Here is an 18,735-nt window from a genome sequence, read left to right as displayed (position 1 = left end):
AGGCGAGGTCTACGGCAACGCTTGGAACATCCAACAGCTACGTCGTTTCTACCCTTAAGATGTTTTCAAGTCGTTTATACACCTCGCACCCACGCGAAGTTTAGTCATCAAGGAAGGGTCGGCCTCGCCTCGGCAAAGCCCGACCCTCCCTCGGGGGCTAAAAGGGGGAGCACCCCCTCTGCGTTGAAATTTTCCTCGAAAAAAGATTTCTTCTGTCAGAATATCTTTCGTGCTTTCTGACTACTTCGAGAAGCAGATCCTGAAAACGACGGAGTACACGTAAGCAGCCAAGGCTGACCGAGCCGAGGGACTCCTACGCCTCCGGGATACGGATACCTCACTCATCACCTTCTGCGATAAGTAACTCGCGTTCGGATAAAGCGACTCCGCGGATCGAACAAGTCTTTACGTTTGGAAGCTCTTCTGCCGAAGCGATCCTTCGGGCCTTCTAGACTGAGTCGGTGATAGGGCCCCATGGACGGGTGAAAGTACGCGTAAGCGGGAAGGCCGACCGAGCCGAGGGACTCCCACGCCTCTGGGATACGGATACCTCACTCATCACCTTCCGCGAGAAGCAACTCTCGCTCGCACAAACGTCCCTGTTACCGACAAAAAAGTCCAGATACCCGAAACAAGAGGAAAGGAGACGCAGCTTTACAACACAGCGAGGGTGTGTTTTCTGGCCTCGGCGGTCGCAGAAGACACACACTACAAGACATTCTGATCCTGTAGGCTCGGGTCTTGACGCTGGAAGGGGGCAGCAGCACCCTCGGCATCGACGACACCTTCGGCGAGGTTCGACCTAGCCTCGGACGGCGACGCGGTCCGAAGGCCTCCGCTCCGAAGGACGACGTCATCACCACGCCCGGGCCATCGCCGCCAGGGTCTTCTCCGGGAATCCGGCCCGAGCAGGCGGCTCAGCCGGATACCCCTGGGGCCTCGGCCGACCATCTTCCAGGGGCGCCAGCCCGACCCGAGGCCTCGACTGATCGACTCCGGCGTCGGTCCCACCAACGGACAACCCGGCTTGGCTCCGGCCAACTAGGTTTCATTTTCGAGCCGACTCCGCCTCTGTTCATGCTGATATCGCTACCCCTGGCCTCGGCTCGTCGAAGAGCGGCCAAGGGGTTCTTTAACTAAGCTAGAGGAGCCTCAGACAACAAGGCCGACCGAGCCGAGGGGCTCCTACGCCTCCGGGCTACGGATACCTCACTCGTCACCTTGACACGGGGCGACTCATGCTTGGTGAAGCGGTTCAGATAATCAACAGGCGAGTCTTAGTGCTCGAAAATGAGGAAAAAACACGGCTCCGAGCCGAAAATTACATACATGTTCAGGCCCCGAAAGCCGCAATGAACAAAAACACTGGCATTCGAAGTGCCATTACAAACGGAACTCCGGTCCCCCCCTCCGCAGGTACGAACAACCCCACTCCATAGGGGTAGGCCTGCGGAGCAACAGAAGACCGACGAATGGCGCGCCGTCACCTGCTCCAGCAGCGGCGACGACGACGACTTCTGCCCACCCGTGCCAAAAACTCGTAAGGCAAGGACGGTCAGAAGGCCGCGGAGTTGGAGGTCGGTCCGAGGTCGGCCCCGGCTATCTCGTCGGCGGAAGAACCTCTTCCAGCTGCCGTGGCAGACGCCGGCACCGAGAGCGGCTCCGAAGCCACTCGGGTCCGAGAGCCAGGCACGCGGCAGCTGCCAGCGCCGCGGACAGCGACTGCCCTTCCCTCCGATCACTGAGTGAAGGAGCGGACCGCCACCCACGCAGGGGCCGACCCAACTCGGCACACTCCCCTCCCTAGCCTCGGTGATGAAAATCCTTGAGGCTGAGGGAGGGGCAGAGGCCGCAGCCCGGCTCGCTTTCCCCCACCACCAAGTTGGAGGTCACCGTCCTAGGTGACCGCCGGTGGAGGGGTGCGGCCGGGCTGCATGATGAAAATCCTTGAAGCCGAACGATGGCTGAAAGGTACCAACTCCCACGGAGTTGCGTTCCTCCAACGATGAGGCGAAAAAACGGCGGGCATCCCCCATCCAGGGGCTTGGAAGATGGAAAGACACGGTGCATGAGGAAGGGAGAAGACATGGTCGCCTTCCGAAGGGGGTCGCCCTCCTTTTAAAGGCCACTCTCCCTACTTGTGCCTCCAACCGTCACGGGCTGAGGCTCCTCCAACACACTCCAAGGCCCTCCCCTGCGGCGCGGGGGCTGGGTCCCGCATGTCGTGCAGGCCGGCTCAGAGCGGAAGAAGCCAAACCGCCGCGCACGGCGCGCACGACCGCCCGGCGGTTACAAGCGACCCTCCACTTTTGCCCAGACCAACGGGCGAAAGAGGCCGGCAGCCATGCAGGCGGCATGCAACCGCGCCAGGTGGACGCACTTCTCCGACTCCTGACACGCCTGCATGGAAGACCAGGCCCACGCGTCACGCAACCGGCGCGCCGGATGCTGCATACAAGCAATTGCACCGCCACTTGCGCCACCACCGCGCCTCCTCGATTGCGGAACCAACACCGCGACTCGAGGCGACCCAGCGCACGACCCGGCAGCGCCAGCCTGGCGCGACGGTCAATGTGGCCAAAGGTGGACCGGCAGTAATGGCGGTGGCAGGCGGGCGGGAGCAGCGGTCACGTCGTCAGCCAAGCTCACGTCCCATCCGGGAGCAGCAAGAGAACCCCCTCTCACGGCGTGAAGACGACGCGCCCGTGATCCGTCCCTCGAACGGCTCGCGCACGCGCAATGGCCGCCCCACCAACCACTCGCCCCGTCGCATTAACTCCGCGGCAGGACAGGCGGCGCAGGAAAGGCAGGCGACGCTTCGCCTTCGCCGAAATAACCGCACCAAAAAAAGGTACGCCACGTCGTTCGATTTCGAATCCTTTTCGTTTTTTCCTCTTTCTCTCTCTTGCAACAGGGACCGGGAAAGGGGGATACCCCGAAAAGGATCCTTCCCAGTGAAGGAACCAGGCTCCGAGCCTCCTTACTGATCAGAGGTTCGAAGGCTGGCCCTCCGAGGGGTTCAACAGCCGCCTCAGATCGCGTGGGCCATACACCCACTACTGGTCAGAGGTTCGAAGGCCGGCCCCCCGAAGGGTTCCACGACCGCCTCAGGCTACCCGGGCTCCGCGCCCATTACTGATCAGGGGTTCGAAGGCTGGCCCCCGAAGGGTTCACAGTCGCCTCAGACACCGAGCGAGGGATGACCAGGGGTACGTTCGATACATAACCGAGGCTCGGGCTGCGCTCCCGAGGTACCCTAGGACATTTCCGAGACCAGCGGGAGCGATCTTGTAACAGAATCCCACCAGAGGGAGGCATCGAGCCCTCGGACCCCGTCGCCAGGGGACCGGGTCTGGCAGATCACCCGCAGGTACTTTTGGGCGTGCCTCTGGGCCCCTAGCCGACCCCTAACGAACGGGGCACGGACGTCCACTCGGATTACCCGCTTGCAGCTCATCGGAGACACCATGTTCGGTGCCCATCGAGGGTAACATGGCGCTTTCCCCCCTCCTCCTTGCGGAAAGGCGACGTAGGGGCGTATGCAAAAAGCCGAGTCTGTCCCTGATCGCCCTCTCGCTCTGTGCAGAGGCTCGGGGGCTGCTCTCGCAAACCCGGCTCCGGCCAAACCGTTGACAGCGTCAACATACCAGCCCGAGAACTTGGGCCCCGACCGTACACCCGGGCTACGGCCAGTTCGCATGAGGGAACAACCAGGCCAGCCGAAGCATTACGCGAGGCATTAAGACCTCGAAGGAGTGAAAACACTCCTCCGAGGCCTCGGGGGCTACACCCGGCGGGTGCGCTCGCGCGCACCCACCGGAACAAAATGCAACCGAGAAAGGCTGGTCCCCTTGCAAAAAAGTGCGACGAAAGCCTCCAAACGAGTGTTAACACTCCCTTCGAGGCTCGGGGGCTACTGTCGGGGACCATAATTAGGGGTACCCTCAAGACTCCTAATTCTCAGCTGGTAACCCCCATCAGCATTAAGCTGCTAAGGCCTGATGGGTGCGATTAAGCCAGGGATCAGTCCATTCGAGCGACTCGATCACGCCTCGCCCGAGCCTAGCCTCGGACAAGGGCAGCCGACCCCGGAAGGTTTCCGTCTCGCCCGAGGCCCCCCTCCAACGGCAGACGCATCTCCGGCTCGCCCGAGGCCCTGCCTTCGCTAAGAAGCAACCCTGACTAAATCGCCGCACCAACCGACCAAGTCGCAGGAGCATTTAATGCAAAGGTGGCCTGACACCTTATCCTGACGCGCGCCCCCCGGCAGAGCCGAAGTGACCGCCGTCACTTCGCCGCTCCACTGACCGGTCTGACAGAAGGGCAGCGCCGCCTGCGCCACTCCGACTACAGCGCCGCTTGACAGAGTGAGACTGACAGGCGGTCAGGTCCTACCAAAGGCGCCATAGGAAGCTCCGCCCAACCCAGGGCTCGGACTCGAGCTAAGTCCCGGAAGACGGCGAACTCCGCTCCGCCCGACCCAGGGCTCGGATTCGGGCTCAGTCCCAGAAGACGACGAACTCCGCTTCGCCCGACCCCAGGGCTCGGACTCCGCCCTGGCCTCCGCCGAACGACCTCCGCCTCGCCCGACCTAGGGGCTCGGCCTCGGCCACGGAATACAGACTCGACCTCAGCTTCGGAGGAGCCTCCACGTCGCCCGACCTAGGGCGCGGGCCAGCCACGTCAACAGGAGGCACCATCATTACCCTACCCCGAGCCGCCTCGGGTCGTAGGGAACAAGACCGGTGTCCCATCTGGCTAGCTCTGCCAGATAGGCAATGATGGCGCCCCCGCACGCTCTGTGACGACGGCGGCCCCCAGCTCTCTTACGGAGGCAGGCGGACGTCAGCAAGGACTCGACCGCTCCAACAGCTGTCCCTCCGCCAAGCACCGTCGCTCCTCCGACGGCCACAACATCACACCAGCAGGGTGCCAAGATCTCTCCGGCTGCCACATTGGCATGTACTTAGGGCGTCAGCTCTCACCCGCTAGACACGTAGCACCTCGCTACACCCCCATTGTACACCTGGATCCTCTCCTTACGCCTATAAAAGGAAGGACCAGGGCCCTCTTAGAGAGGGTTGGCCGCGCGAGGACGAGGACGAGACAGGCGCTCCCTTGGGGCCGCTCGCTTCCCTCACCCGCGTGGACGCTTGTAACCCCTACTGCAAGCGCACCCGACCTGGGCGCGGGACGAACACGAAGGCCGCGGGATTCCCACCACTCTCACGCCGGACTCCGGCCGCCTCGCTCCTCTCCCCCCTTTGTGCTCGCCCACGCGCTCGACCCATCTGGGCTGGGGCACGCGGCACTCACTCGTCGGCCTGAGGGACCCCGGTCTCGAAACGCCGACAATATTCAAAATTGAATAGAATGAAAATTTAGTCCATCTAATCCCCTCCGGTATCCTTGCTCCCAAACTAGACCTAAAGGGTTTAGTTCAGTCACGGTTGAAGCCACCCGTCACTCAATCAGGACTCAAGGAGTCAAGGTTCCTCCTGTAAAAAAGCCTGTGGTCTTGACCATTTGGCCAGGAATTTTAGTCCCGGGTGATGGCAACTAGGACTAATAATGCTTCCATGAGTTCCGAGCCCAACTCTGCCCGGGACCAGACTAGTAGGAAAACCCGAACGACTGTTCTCTGCTAGTGAATCGAGATCACCACCCGGCCTACTGACGTTGCCATGCATGCATGCCATCGAGTACACTCGTCTTTTGCAGCAGTGCATCTGTACATGCATGCAGCAAGGTGAGTGGCAACAACTTCAACTGCTGCGCGTTCCAAAGTTCATGAACACAGGAAACAACGAAAGTTAAGAGTAACGTATATATGGGGATTTGCATCAAATGGAGAGAGAGAGAGGCAAGGGGACTGCGAGTGTATATAGATGCATAAACGGAGAAAGGAGGGACAACAATCATACCGTCTGAGTCGAAAGGCTTTCGGAAATTGGACGGACAGGCTAAGGGCGGGCAGATCTTTGTCCAGGTCCAATCTTGATCCTATATATACTTCCCATTCCAATGCTCGAATATTGTGATGCTTGGGAACTTGAAGCCACAGAGGAGGAGGAGGAGCAGAAAGCATAATGCCACGTGAGATTAATAATCACGTCACACATATCCCCAATTCTCTGGTCCTTATTAGATCGGAAAGAAAAAGAGTCTGAGTCAGGAAAAAAATAGAGACTTATGGTTTTCAAATATACGATAGAGTAGATCTAGTGTCAAAGGCAGGCACCCCATATGCATGAATGGAGTCTGGAAAAAAAAGATAAACCGACGTAAGCCTTCACCCGTAAATACGGAGAGCAGCGAGAGTACTTTAGACCCTTGGACTTTGAAATGTATGGAAGTAACTTAACCTAATCTAATTCTAAATGTTAGAAAGAGCCAAGCAAACAGAACGAACAGAGGGTGTGATCACCTTTGAAGATACCGTCCGGTCATCACTACTATAGAGACTCTTGACCGTACCTACTAACAGAACGAGAGGGACAACCCATACAGGCCCCTCCGGTTTCCCAAAGGTTGACAAGCTGAATAATACTCCACAATAGCATATCTTATTAGTCAGCATACAATGTATCCAGCCACGTACTGACTGAACCATGTGACGGAATGCTTGTCTCCAAAGTACCAAGCAAAGCGACATCGCCGATTTCCGCCCTCCATATAATGATACGGGGGGAAAAATATATTATACCGGCGCGCTTGATACAGAGATCTGTCATTAAAAACGCAGGGAAAACAGATCGTATACCTTGCGTCGTCCTGCATCCCGATCCTCCAACAACAGGAGGTGCTCTCTAACACAGAGAGATTAGAGAAGTATTCTCTCTTTTAATTTGCAGTTGGTTGGTGTCCGCCATATAGCGTCCTCGACGGAGGCAGGCACAGGTTGTCCTGCAAGAACGGGTTGAGTGAGAAAAATATAGTAGTATGTTACAGCCAATTGCATGAGTTGTGTAAAGAATCCAGCCAGAACCAGCTTGTTTGCATGGAAGCAGCCTGCTTGCATTGCTGCCCTATTGGGTGTGGTCAGCGGCCACCTATTATTGAAGAGAACGTATCTGGTGTAAATGGAAGTTTAATGCACATCACTACCGGAATCAATCGCTTTGCCGAGTGCCTGAAGCACTCGGCGAAGCCTTAAAAACACTCGGCAAAGGCTTTGCCGAGTGTGGCACTCGGCAAAGGCTTTGCCGAGTGTGGCACTCGGCAAAGAAGGCTTGGCAAACAGTGCATCGGCAAAGCCTTCTTTGCCGAGTGCTTTTTCTCGGGCACTCGGCAAAGAGGTTTGCCGAGTGTCAGAGAGCACTCGGCAAAGAAAAGCAGTCGTTACGGCGCCGGGTGACGGAGACGGCGGCTTTGCCGAGTGTCCCTGGTGACACTCGGCAAAGGAGTTATCTTTGCCGAGTGTCTGCCCTGTGTCGAATGTGTCTTTGCCGAGTGTGCACCTGTGCCGAGTGTCCAGCACTCGGTAAAGTGGCTCTTTGCCGAGAGCCTAACGTTACCGAGGGCGGCTCTCGGCAAAGCCGTCTTTGCCGAGTGCCCGACAAAAGGCACTCGGCAAAGCGGCCAACACTCGGCAAAGCCTCGGATTCCGGTAGTGCATATTATACATATTAAATCATCACAACTCATTTTAGATCTATATATATTTTGCTAAGTACACCCTCTGACGTGGTGGGACGTAGTGATAGAAGGTGTTATTTGTAAATTGCAATGATTAACAAGATATGTTAGATCTAAGATGGATGATTATGATTTAATATGTGTATCATGTGCACTAAGCTTCCATGTGCACCAGATATATCCTCATTATTGAATGAGACAGGTCTAGCAGAACCCCTTGGTCGTATTGAATCTGGGATCAGAAAAAAAAATGCATGGCTGGCGGTACGAGTAGAAAACAGTGCGTGGATAGTTAGAGCATACGCGCGCGCCTCGATCAGGGGCCTGTTTGGTTCGTGGCTAACTACGCCACACTTTGCCCAAGGTTAGTCGTTCAAATTGAAGAACTAACCTTAGGCAGAAAAGTTAGGCAAAGTGTGGCAAGTTAGGTAGGGAACCAAACATGCCCCAGATGTCACACCGGCCTGGCCTGGCCTGCGAGATCATGCATGCAGTAGCAGTAGTACCCTTGACACGTAACTGTCCACCAGCTATCCCAATGCATGCGGACCACAGGGGCATGAAGAAACTGCTGCCAATCTATGGGACGATGGGATAATGCTCATGACTTCCTCTCACCGTCCATCCATCCAAGATCGACGGCCGGGGTTAAAAACGGTCCGGGTAGCTAAATGTGCTAATGACAGTGGTACGTCTAGGCTCCAACCACCACCAGAGCACATGGAAAGCAAAATGGTAGGGCCTACACCACCTCCCTCTCCCTGGATGGCTGTGGTTAGGCCACACACACACAATGTCCAGTCCAGGCACTAACTTTGAAGTAGCACCACGTACACCACCTGATCGTCGTCCCGGCCCGGCCTCACCACCAGCCTACTACTACATATTTTATAACCTGCCTCACGCCCACCTCTGAAGCCCTTCACACTTTGATTCCTCCTGTCTCTCTAGCCTTCTCCATGCTAATAGCCAGATCAAACGCATCAAGACCTCATGTTGTGTAGTACCAGCAGGGGGGGGGGGGGGGGGGGGGGGGGAATATTAATACTACGTCTCGCGTAGACGCTAGCTAGCTTAGCTAGCTCCGTCGTCGTCCCAAAAGTCCTCCTGCTCTTGGGCTATAAATGCCTGGCCAAGACACCTGCATGGTTCTCTACGCGACACACACACACCATCACTGCGCTGCGCTACTCTACTCCCCACCACCGCCGCCACCCAAGAGCTTTCCTCGCTGCACAAGAAATGGCCACGAACCATCTCTCCCAAGGGCAGCACCAGCACCCGCAGGCCTGGCCCTGGGGCGTGGCCATGTACACCAACCTACACTACCACCACCAGCAGCACCACCACTACGAGAAGGAGCACCTGTTCGAGAAGCCGCTGACGCCGAGCGACGTGGGCAAGCTCAACAGGCTGGTGATCCCCAAGCAGCACGCCGAGAGGTACTTCCCTCTCAGCAGCAGCGGCGCCGGCGACAAAGGCCTCATCCTGTGCTTCGAGGACGACGACGACGACGAGGCTGCCGCCGCCAACAAGCCGTGGCGGTTCCGCTACTCGTACTGGACCAGCAGCCAGAGCTACGTGCTCACCAAGGGCTGGAGCCGCTACGTCAAGGAGAAGCAGCTTGACGCCGGCGACGTCGTGCGCTTCCAGAGGATGCGTGGTTTCGGCATGCCCGACCGCCTGTTCATCAGCCACAGCCGCCGCGGCGAGACTACTGCTACTGCTGCAACAACAGTGCCCCCCGCTGCTGCTGCCGTGCGCGTAGTAGTGGCACCTGCACAGAGCGCTGGCGCAGACCACCAGCAGCAGCAGCAGCCGTCGCCTTGGAGCCCAATGTGCTACAGCACATCAGGCTCGTACTCGTACCCCACCAGCAGCCCAGCCAATTCCCAGCATGCCTACCACCGCCACTCAGCTGACCATGACCACAGCAACAACATGCAACATGCAGGTAAATTAAAAACACTGCTGCTCGTAACAGAACGAAAGAAAGAAAGATCTGTATGCACTCTTTTCTCATACCTCTTATGCACTGCTGTGGGGTGAACAATTGCAGGAGAATCTCAGTCCGACAGAGACAACAGGAGCTGCAGTGCAGCTTCGGCACCGCCGCCACCGTCGCGGCGGCTCCGGCTGTTCGGCGTAAACCTCGACTGCGGCCCGGGGCCGGAGCCGGAGACACCAACGGCGATGTACGGCTACATGCACCAAAGCCCCTACGCTTACAACAACTGGTCAGCACTGAACGAAAAAAAACCCATCAGAATTTGACCCGCGTCATATCATATATAAAACCATAGCTAACGAGTTTTCGAACTTCTAATACGTCAGGGGCAGTCCATACCAGCATGACGAGGAGATTTAAGATTATGCCTGCAGAATCCAAACAGCCAAAGTAGTAGCAGTAGTAGTTGCTAGCAGCAGCAGCAGCCGCCTAGTACTACTTGCACACGAAGTGACAGGATTGAATTGACCTGTACACGGGGAGAAAAAAAAAGGAAGGAAGGAAGTGGAGAGAGATCCCTTGTTTCCCGGGCAATCTTCCTTCCATCCCCGCCCCCAGAAGAATGCTGCTGCCTTTTTGCTGTTCCGTTTTTTTTTTTTAATTTTTATTTTCTTCTCCATGGCTTCCAGAAAACCCTACTTACTGTAGGGGATCTGGTAGCAGGGGGCCGGGCATGCGTGGGAGGTTTGCAGGAAGCATCAAGCTGCCAAGGAGCTGGAACGAGAGACAACAGACAGAGAGAGATGTGTGTGTATGTATGTGTGTGTCATCTGTACCTATATGTCTTAATTTGTGGGTCCGATAGAGAACAAACTGTGAAGTTGATGTGTGTGCCTGCCTGCCTCCTGAAGAAACAATGCAATATCCCCATGGGGATTTTGTTCCCTCGCTCCAGCATCTCCCTGCTTCTACTGTTCTATCCTGCGGTTCATCAGTGGTGGTGCAATGCTTTCACTTCGTAAAAGTAATGTACTTGACCTTTTCTCCGCAAAAAAAAGTGGCAATCCTGTTTCGGAAGATTATAGGGGGAAAAAAATCAGTCAATTGTATAAGAATGTTGTGAGTGCTGATCCTTTTTATGCTGTCAATTGCGACGGTCTCCCTTGCACGCGCCCGAGATTTTGTAAGCAGTGACCTTCCATGCACACCATCGCTGTCAGATAGGACGTTTGTGTGTGAGATAAATGACAGATTTTCTGTTCCAGAGTTTTGCCACCAAATATGTATTGTTTCGTTACCCGACTGCCATTATTGCTAGGTTATGGAGATTTTTTCCATTGTTGGTGTCGGCCATTTAAGGGCTTGTTCGCTTTTCCTCTCAATCCATATGGATTGAGGTGGGATTAGACGGGTTTAAATCCCGAGCAAGTCAAAATCCTTCATAATTTTTTTTCAATCTCATACAATCTACATGGGACAGAAATAACCAAACAAAACCCAAGTCTATTTTCTCTTCAACCAAACAGGTTATCTATGGGTACTTTGCCCCCTTAGGGCTTGTTCGGTTACACCAATCCAGGAGAGGATTAGAGGGGTTTAAATCCCCTCCTAGTCATTTTTGACTTGGAGGGGATTTGATCCCCTCCAATCCCTTTCTGGATTGGTGTAACCGAACATGCCCTTAGGGAGTGTTTGAATGGACTAGAACTAATAATCAGCTGCTAAAATTAGCCGAGACATCCAAACAATCTAGATAATAGTTCAACTATTAGCTATTTTTAGCAAATTAGCTAATAGTTAGCTCACTATTTGTTAGCTAGTTAATTCCACTAGCAATTTTTAGCCAACTAACTATTAGCTCTAATGCATTTAAACATCACATTAGTAGAAAAATAAACAGGCTAACAACAAAGTAACAATTAATGGTTAATTTGGCTGATGGATGGAACTATCACAATAAATGGAACGAAAGTATTGTGCTTATAACTTTTTGGGTGGCTAAGGGAGCAATGAGAGAAGCATAATCAAAGGAAGAAAATGAAATGACCCTAAAATAATGGCATATAAGGAATACGTAGACATAGTGGTAAACTGGTATTTTACATGGTAAAATCACAAACCTTCAATTTTAATGAAATGATGGGGGCATACCGCATAAGCGATGCTGACACCTGGGGATTTTCATGTCCTAATCTTTTAAAGCCGGTCTCCACCTTTTTGTTCCCTGGGGAAGGAAAGGTGCAACAAAAGTTTAAGTGTGCAAGTGGGATCAATTGCCCTAGTAGGATACTAAGAAAAAGGCTGCCTAAGTTGATGGTCTAAGGGGCAAGGTTCGACACAAAAGGCCGCAAAACTCCAATAAGCATGAAGATTCCTCACAGCATGTATCAAAAGAAAAACAGAGGGCTGTCTCCTGCTTTTGTTGCCTATGCAAAGAAGGGGCAAAAAAATAGCTGGTACGGGCCTAACAACAGTTTATTACTTAGACAGCCAGTCAATAAAATGAAGTATACACCTAGAGGAGAATCAACTTGCGAAACATTAGTTCTTAACCGAGGGTAATAAGCCAAAGGGGTTACTGTAGCTTCGGTTTGTGAAACACATCAAAGATAGAGACAAATATATGCATGATGTGTCTATAATATGCTTAACAAAAAAGTGTTCCATGTAGCTCAGTAGCAAGGACTTGTTAGTTCTTAGCTTAAAGACCACGGGATACTGTAAGTATCCTGAGAGCTAGGTATTCATTTGCTACATATAGATACAGAACAGAGAAACATGGTCCCAGAGCATTAGATTGATTAATGGAAAGATGACTGCGCAGGTTTCAGATTCATCTGAATGGGATTTTGTGGCAACTGCGGTAATGATGATTAAACAAGTAGGTTAACTACCGTATCAACGACAAGATTTCCTGTCTGCTTACTAAGAAGTCTAGAGCACAAGCCATGTGCCAGGGTTCTTTCCTTAGTGGCGAAAGTTGAGCCCTATCCCAGGGTTACATGATTAAGACTTTTGAACACCAAGTTGTTTATCTTAACATCAGCGCAAATGGGTCATGTGACTGCCATAATGATAAAGTAGACCCAACCTACTTAACACATACCGAGGAAAAGAAAAAAATATATCAAAGGGTCCCAACTACAAAGTACAGTTTAATCACGTCATCCATGTAAGATATTCATAGAAATCTTCAACTTTTACCTTTTGATGTTCAACCTAGCAGTTTCATTGCAGAATCGCTGCATGGATGCAAAACATGGGGCTACCAAAGAAAGAATACACATGGAAATGCCATGATGGTGGGGCACTAGAAGTAACCATCACGAGATTGAAAGCTACCAAGATGAGGATGCAGCAGATATAAGAGATGGTCCCCCTGGAAAAATGCGTAGCAGAGGCGACCCACGAACTGGCACACACAGGGGGGCCAACTAAGACTGGACCAACAAAATGCCCATGATACATCCATCAGGCAATCAACCACTTGATTTCCTTGCTTTCCAAGAAGCCACTGCCTCCTCAAGGTTATGAACAAGCATGGTCTTCAAGAAAAGGCTAGCAGTGAGCCTGATAACTCGCCTTTTGAATGCAATGTTTGCCATTTTAAAATCCTTGCTAGTGGTTCTTGAGCCAGCTTTTCTGCATAAACAGTACTTTCCTTGAGAGACAGATGTCGCATAGACAGATAGTAAGCCAGTGGACTCTGTAAGGACATGACATGATCCAACGCGCTATGGGGAAGAAATCACCCAATCTATTAATAAGTTGTTAAATGAAAACAATTCAGAAAATAGATTGGATTTCTGTTTTCCTCACATCATCCAAACATTTCTGTACTACAGTGCTTGCGAACAGATATTTGAGTTGAAGATAGTGAATACCTCAAGAAGAATGATTAATTGCTGAAGCCAGAATGATTAATTAAATAATCAAGCTAAAAGCAGTATGAATATAAAGCCCATATGGGTATGTCCAAGGATAATACCATTACAATAAAAACGAAGTTATTGCAAGATAACAAACTGTGACACAGAATTTAAGTAACTACAGTAGATACGAAATTGTGAAGGGCATAAAAGAAAGAGCACCTGAGCAAAGGAGAACCTGACGAAATTTCCAGAGATTATCATTTACTGCAGTACATTAGCTGCATCCAGGACTGATGCACAGCCTTCAGATAATAACAGAACTGATGCCAAAATGGAAAAGAGATCCAACTTCCACACAACCTTCTACAACAGCAAAATCTGCACAGCTAAGAACATACAGTGTTACGATAATAACAGAACTGATGCACAAGGCGGGGATCCGTTCAGACTTCAGATGAGCAGGGCCCCCCGCACCTGCGCTTCCATCTGCTACGCACAGTTCAAGACGACAGTGCTGACATTACGCTAGATGGGGCCGGTAGCACGACATTATTGACCTGGATGAGGAACCTGTCAATGTAAGCCCTGACATAGATCTTTGGAGCAGCAGTGTCGCTACTCACGTGACAATAATTTGGCACATGATGACAGGCAGTACCACGGGAAGGTGATTGCTCCTTCTCGTTCAGTCCTTCTCAATCAGCAGAAGTCCCCACAAGACCACGATGGCACGATCCATTCTTAAAATGTAGAAAATCTATTGAGTTCCGACGCCGACGACGACTATGTGTCCAGTAAGTAACCTGGGCGCTGCCATCTTCCGGAAGGAATGCATGGAGGCCATAAGGTTCCCGTACGTAACTTAGAATACAAGCAGAGCCCTGTTTCTTGGCTTCGACAATTTCAAGTCTATTTCAGCTTCTTCTATCCAAACAAATTCAGCTCTACAAGCTCTAGCTTCAAAAAAAAAAAAACTACAGACCAGTTTCATAAAAGTTCCGAAGCTCCTCAAATGGTGCTTAAAAAACATTGTTTCATACCTTCTCATAAAATTGCACAAAAATTTCTCACCAGGCCACCATATCATTGGTTACATGACATATCGATTCATGTCTTTTTCTCCCCCCACTAATCATCAAGTGTAATTAAGAAAACTCACACAAATTAATTGTATTGTAGAAGCTATAGTCTATGTGCAAACCAAACATCCGAAGTAAGGGGAAAAAAACCAGAGGTAAGGGGCTGATTTTGAAATGTGGTGTTAAAGTGGCTCTTCATTTAGCCAGTCATCAACATCCGACAAATCACATCTGCAGTTAATCTTGTGAGCAAGTTTCTTGCTTCAGAATGAATTTTCCTCAGCTTTGTTATTAATCATCCATCAATGGAGTCGGGCCCATACTAGAAACATCTACTTGACAGGTGACAACTTGCGAAACACCTGTGCACCAATAACTGAAACAGGCGAACAGCCACAGGCCTCAGCACATTCATCTCACACCCAACCCACCTGCTGCACGAGAGCCAATACAGCCATACAGCGCAGGCAGCAGGAGGAGCTCATAGCAAGGCATTCCCGTGGCGCAGGCAGCAGGAGGAGCTCATAGCAAGGCGTTCCCGTGGCGCGCATGGGACCAGCGCGACATAGGCCCACACAGACAACGATGACGCGAGCTCATGAGTCCCCCATGAAGAACCCTCCGTCGAAATTCGAAAACGATCATGTTTCCTCGAAATCACCGGGGCTCAGCCGCTCAGGGGATGCAGAAACCGAGGCTGCACAAACAGGACGCGAGAGCACACTGGACGGCACCTGAAATCTAGCGCGCGTGGGGAGGGGAATGGCTAGTACCTCTCCCGGGTCCCAGCGGTGGCATCCCGTCGAACACGAGCAACCCTTGCGGTGCGGCGGCACGACGAGGATGCGAGGGGCGGCGACGATGATCCGCCACGCGGCCGGCTCTCGCCACACTGTGTGGGAAATGGCGAGGGGGACAGAAATGGCGGGCCGGGCTAGCTTGGCCTTGGGGTGCTAGTGTTAGGCGTTTGGAATTTGGTCCTTGAAGCCCAACAAAGGTGTGGCCCAGGTTATCATCATGGGGAAGATTGGAAAATGCCCATCTGTCTTGGAAAAATCAGAGGCCCGGTAGTTGTATATAGGCCTCACTTAGTTATTGGATTTTGCGGCATGAATCGCTACATTGGCCCAAGCGATCTCAATCAATCTGCTTCGAGCAGAAATAGCTGACTTCCCTAAAAAAAGGGAACATAAAAGCCGACACCTCTCGAGGAGCCTAATTTCTTGTGATAATAAATTAAATGATATTGTATGTTATTATTATATCCATAGAGTGAGAAATATTTCCTTTGTTTTAAATTATAAGTCACTTAGGCTTTTTTAAGGTACATAACCTATTTTATGCATCTAGACATTATATTTAGAGTGTGCTTGATTTATCTTTCTGACCTAGATTCACTGTCAAAAATCTGGAATATCAACCAAATGGATACGACCGTAGAATATATTCTTGAAAATTTATAAATTTCTCTAGTTTAATTCATAATCACCTCATATCTCTGGTTTTTTAGATTTCTGTCATTCATGTTACCAAGCTATCATGCTCTTAAAGAATCTATAGTTGATAGTTGCTTCAACCATATATATTTTAGCTTTTCCACAATCATTAGATCGCAGTAACTTTCTTATCTCACAGCTAGAATCAGATTTTCACAAATAGACCCTTAAATAAGTAACTTTTGTTGTGTATCTTAGAAAAGCTTATAATTTAAATGGCTTATAATTTGAAGCAAAAAATTAAAAAAACATAAAAAGATTCTATATATAATTATGTGACCCCCACGATATTATGCTTCTTGACCGACTAAGGGTCTGTTGGGATGTGGCTGTGAAAAAAGCTACTGTGAGCTATGAGCTGTGAAAAAAGCTATTGTGAGCTATGAGCTGTGAAAAGGCTGCTGTGAACTGTGATTTGTTAAAAAGATAACAATTATTAGGTGGAAACCACTAAAAGCCACTAAAATTTATTCCATATATATTTTCACAGTTCCATCTGAAATCCACTAAAAGCAAGTCTATAGGTGATTTCAGTTTTGCATCGCAAGAAATTCGACTTTTAGAAAAAGCTGCTTCCTCGATCCAGCCCTTTGGTTTAGCTTTTGGCTTTGAGGGGACAAAAGCCAAAGGCAAAAGTCAAACCAAACACACTCTAAGCACACTTGTGCCTAGGGATGGCAATGTGTACAAATTATTTGCATGCCCTGTTGACACAAATCCTATAGGATGAGAATTTTGGTGTGAGTTTGTGCCTAAGTTGAGCGTACAAGTTTGATTCTGTGCCTAATGGTTTTACTCTCATAGACATAAAAATGTCTCACTCGTGCTCGTATACGTGCAAACCAGCTATATAAATATACTTGAAACCCTAGCTCCTGCGGACATGTCGTCCTCACACTCTCAGTCCTAGCCGTCAGTCAGTCTCTCGACCGCTCCCCGACCCAAATCTAGATTGAGGGAGGAGTCCAGGCAGTGTCTCACCCTGCTCTCGCTCTCCTACAACTAGTCGACCGCCAGTCGCCGCTACCCTACTTCAGGTGTCAAGGCCTTCGTCAATCTATGCGCTAGTGATGAACACCTAGTAGGTATTCTCATTCCTTATCTTCCATTCATGTTATGCGAAGGGACATCGTGGGGGACAGATATCCCCCGGTCCACTACAAGGCTAGAAGGCCTCGCGCGGGGCCTCGGGCCAGTTACCTCGCAAGGCTGTCCCTTCGTGGGCCGGGTTAGAACTACTAGCGGAGTGGGCCGACCCGAGAAAGCTGCAGACTCAGGCCCAGGCAACCCATCAGACTCGTGCGCTATCTGCAGCAACCGCCTGACTTTCCCGCGTATGGCGCCCTTGAATATCGGGGTGGATTAGGGATAAGTCAGCAAGATTGTAGGAAGATCAGTTCAATCAGTTCACTATTATTTAGGAGACATGTGAACCTCATGTACACATGGAGTGTCCCACGGTTGAGTATATAAGGCCCAGGGGTACCCCATCATTTCCATCGACCATCTACCTATCTCATTAGCTTTTCTCCATTCAGGAGACTTCACTTGTAATCCACCACATAAAGATCCACACCAAGAAGTAGGGTATTACGCCTCTCCAAGCGGACCGAACCTGTAGAAAATTGTATGTCCTTCTCTCGTGCATCTAGCATCTAGCACGAATCATTGAGCTATAGTCGACAGCACCGTCCTACCCAAAAGCACCACAAGAGGTAACCCTGGGTGTGCGGTCAGACTCTAAACACCGACAGACATCTCTTCTCAGATGGAGGTTGCATGGTTGCTAAGTTGCAGGACCTTCATCTGGGTGTGCCGCCTTATCACTTGCATGTAGGGGTGACAATAAGCTCTAAATTTTACACTATAGGATTTAAGGATTGTATCAGATTAGGATCAGACTCTATTTCTATTCATTTTTGAACTAAATTTATTTAGGGCCCTAACATTTTGTGAAGAAGCATTTGGATCATGATCCATTACCACCCTACTTGCATGTTGTGTCATGCATGCACCCCGCCACCCTGCCCCTCCCCGTCCCATTCTCTTGTGATTCTTAGATAAATGTCATAGTGTAGTGGGTGTAAGGCTCGTGGGGATTGAGACGCATGTGTGCAATATCGAGATTCTAGACTTCTATAGCTTCTATTCAGGGTCCATATATGCTTGCCGCTCTTGGATTCATGTTATGTTGTCTTTGATATTTGAGAGTGAATATAATAATTCTGATATGTAGGTTAGTTTAGTTTATTCATTTGGCCTCACTTTTACAATTGAGTTGAGCAAGTTGAGTCCATTGTGTTAGGTGTAGTATCTTATTGTTGTTTATTTAATCTGCTTGGTCTATTTCTAGTATAAAAGAGAGGCATTTTAGTCTGACTTTGATATTGACCTCTTAAGGGAAAATGTTTAGCCCTTGGTTGTTGAGTTCACAAAGTGATAATTGCATGATAGTTTATTGAAACCATCTATCAGGTCAGAAATGGTCATAACTTTAGCATATTTCTCTTTTGTAATTTGTAATGCAAGATAAAGTACATAACGACTTATCTAGGCTCTTGAATACTAGTGATAATCAATCACTGGTCTTTCCTAGTTTCCTATAGAGCAGAGGTTGCTTTTGATGTTGTGCTAAGTCAACTCTAATAATAGCAGTAGATGAGCCTTCAAAATGGTCACTGCCACATGGGACCGCGCCGTCA

The 18,735-nt window shown here is 50.6% G+C and overlaps 1 protein-coding gene and 1 long non-coding RNA gene across 8 annotated transcripts; one reads left to right on the top strand and one right to left on the bottom strand.

Annotated features, from left to right (window-relative positions):
• Positions 1 to 6,203: 6,203 nt before the first annotated feature.
• LOC103654372 (uncharacterized) lies at positions 6,204 to 15,460 on the bottom strand. Of its 7 annotated transcripts, XR_004857901.1 has the most exons (6): positions 14,117 to 15,460; positions 13,933 to 14,015; positions 13,678 to 13,836; positions 11,707 to 13,228; positions 9,664 to 10,799; positions 6,205 to 6,906 (listed from the first exon to the last, which is right to left on the bottom strand). It is a non-coding gene; the product is annotated as an uncharacterized lncRNA (long non-coding RNA). The 7 variants fall into 7 exon arrangements; XR_004857900.1 differs by having other exon boundaries at positions 6,204 to 6,906; positions 13,678 to 14,015; XR_004857899.1 differs by having other exon boundaries at positions 13,933 to 15,460.
• Positions 8,802 to 10,475, top strand: LOC100193310 (uncharacterized). Its single transcript, NM_001138448.2, is given in 3 exon segments — positions 8,802 to 9,592; positions 9,698 to 9,875; positions 9,973 to 10,475. Coding segments are annotated over 3 exon segments (924 nt in total). The 5' UTR covers positions 8,802 to 8,880; the 3' UTR covers positions 10,007 to 10,475.
• Positions 15,461 to 18,735: the final 3,275 nt, after the last annotated feature.

This window comes from Zea mays, chromosome 4 (assembly GCF_902167145.1).
Source record: "Zea mays cultivar B73 chromosome 4, Zm-B73-REFERENCE-NAM-5.0, whole genome shotgun sequence".
NCBI classification, from domain to species: Eukaryota; Viridiplantae; Streptophyta; class Magnoliopsida; order Poales; family Poaceae; genus Zea; species Zea mays.
Note: the sequence above shows the minus strand (reverse complement) of the source record. Positions and strands in the feature narration are given on the sequence as shown.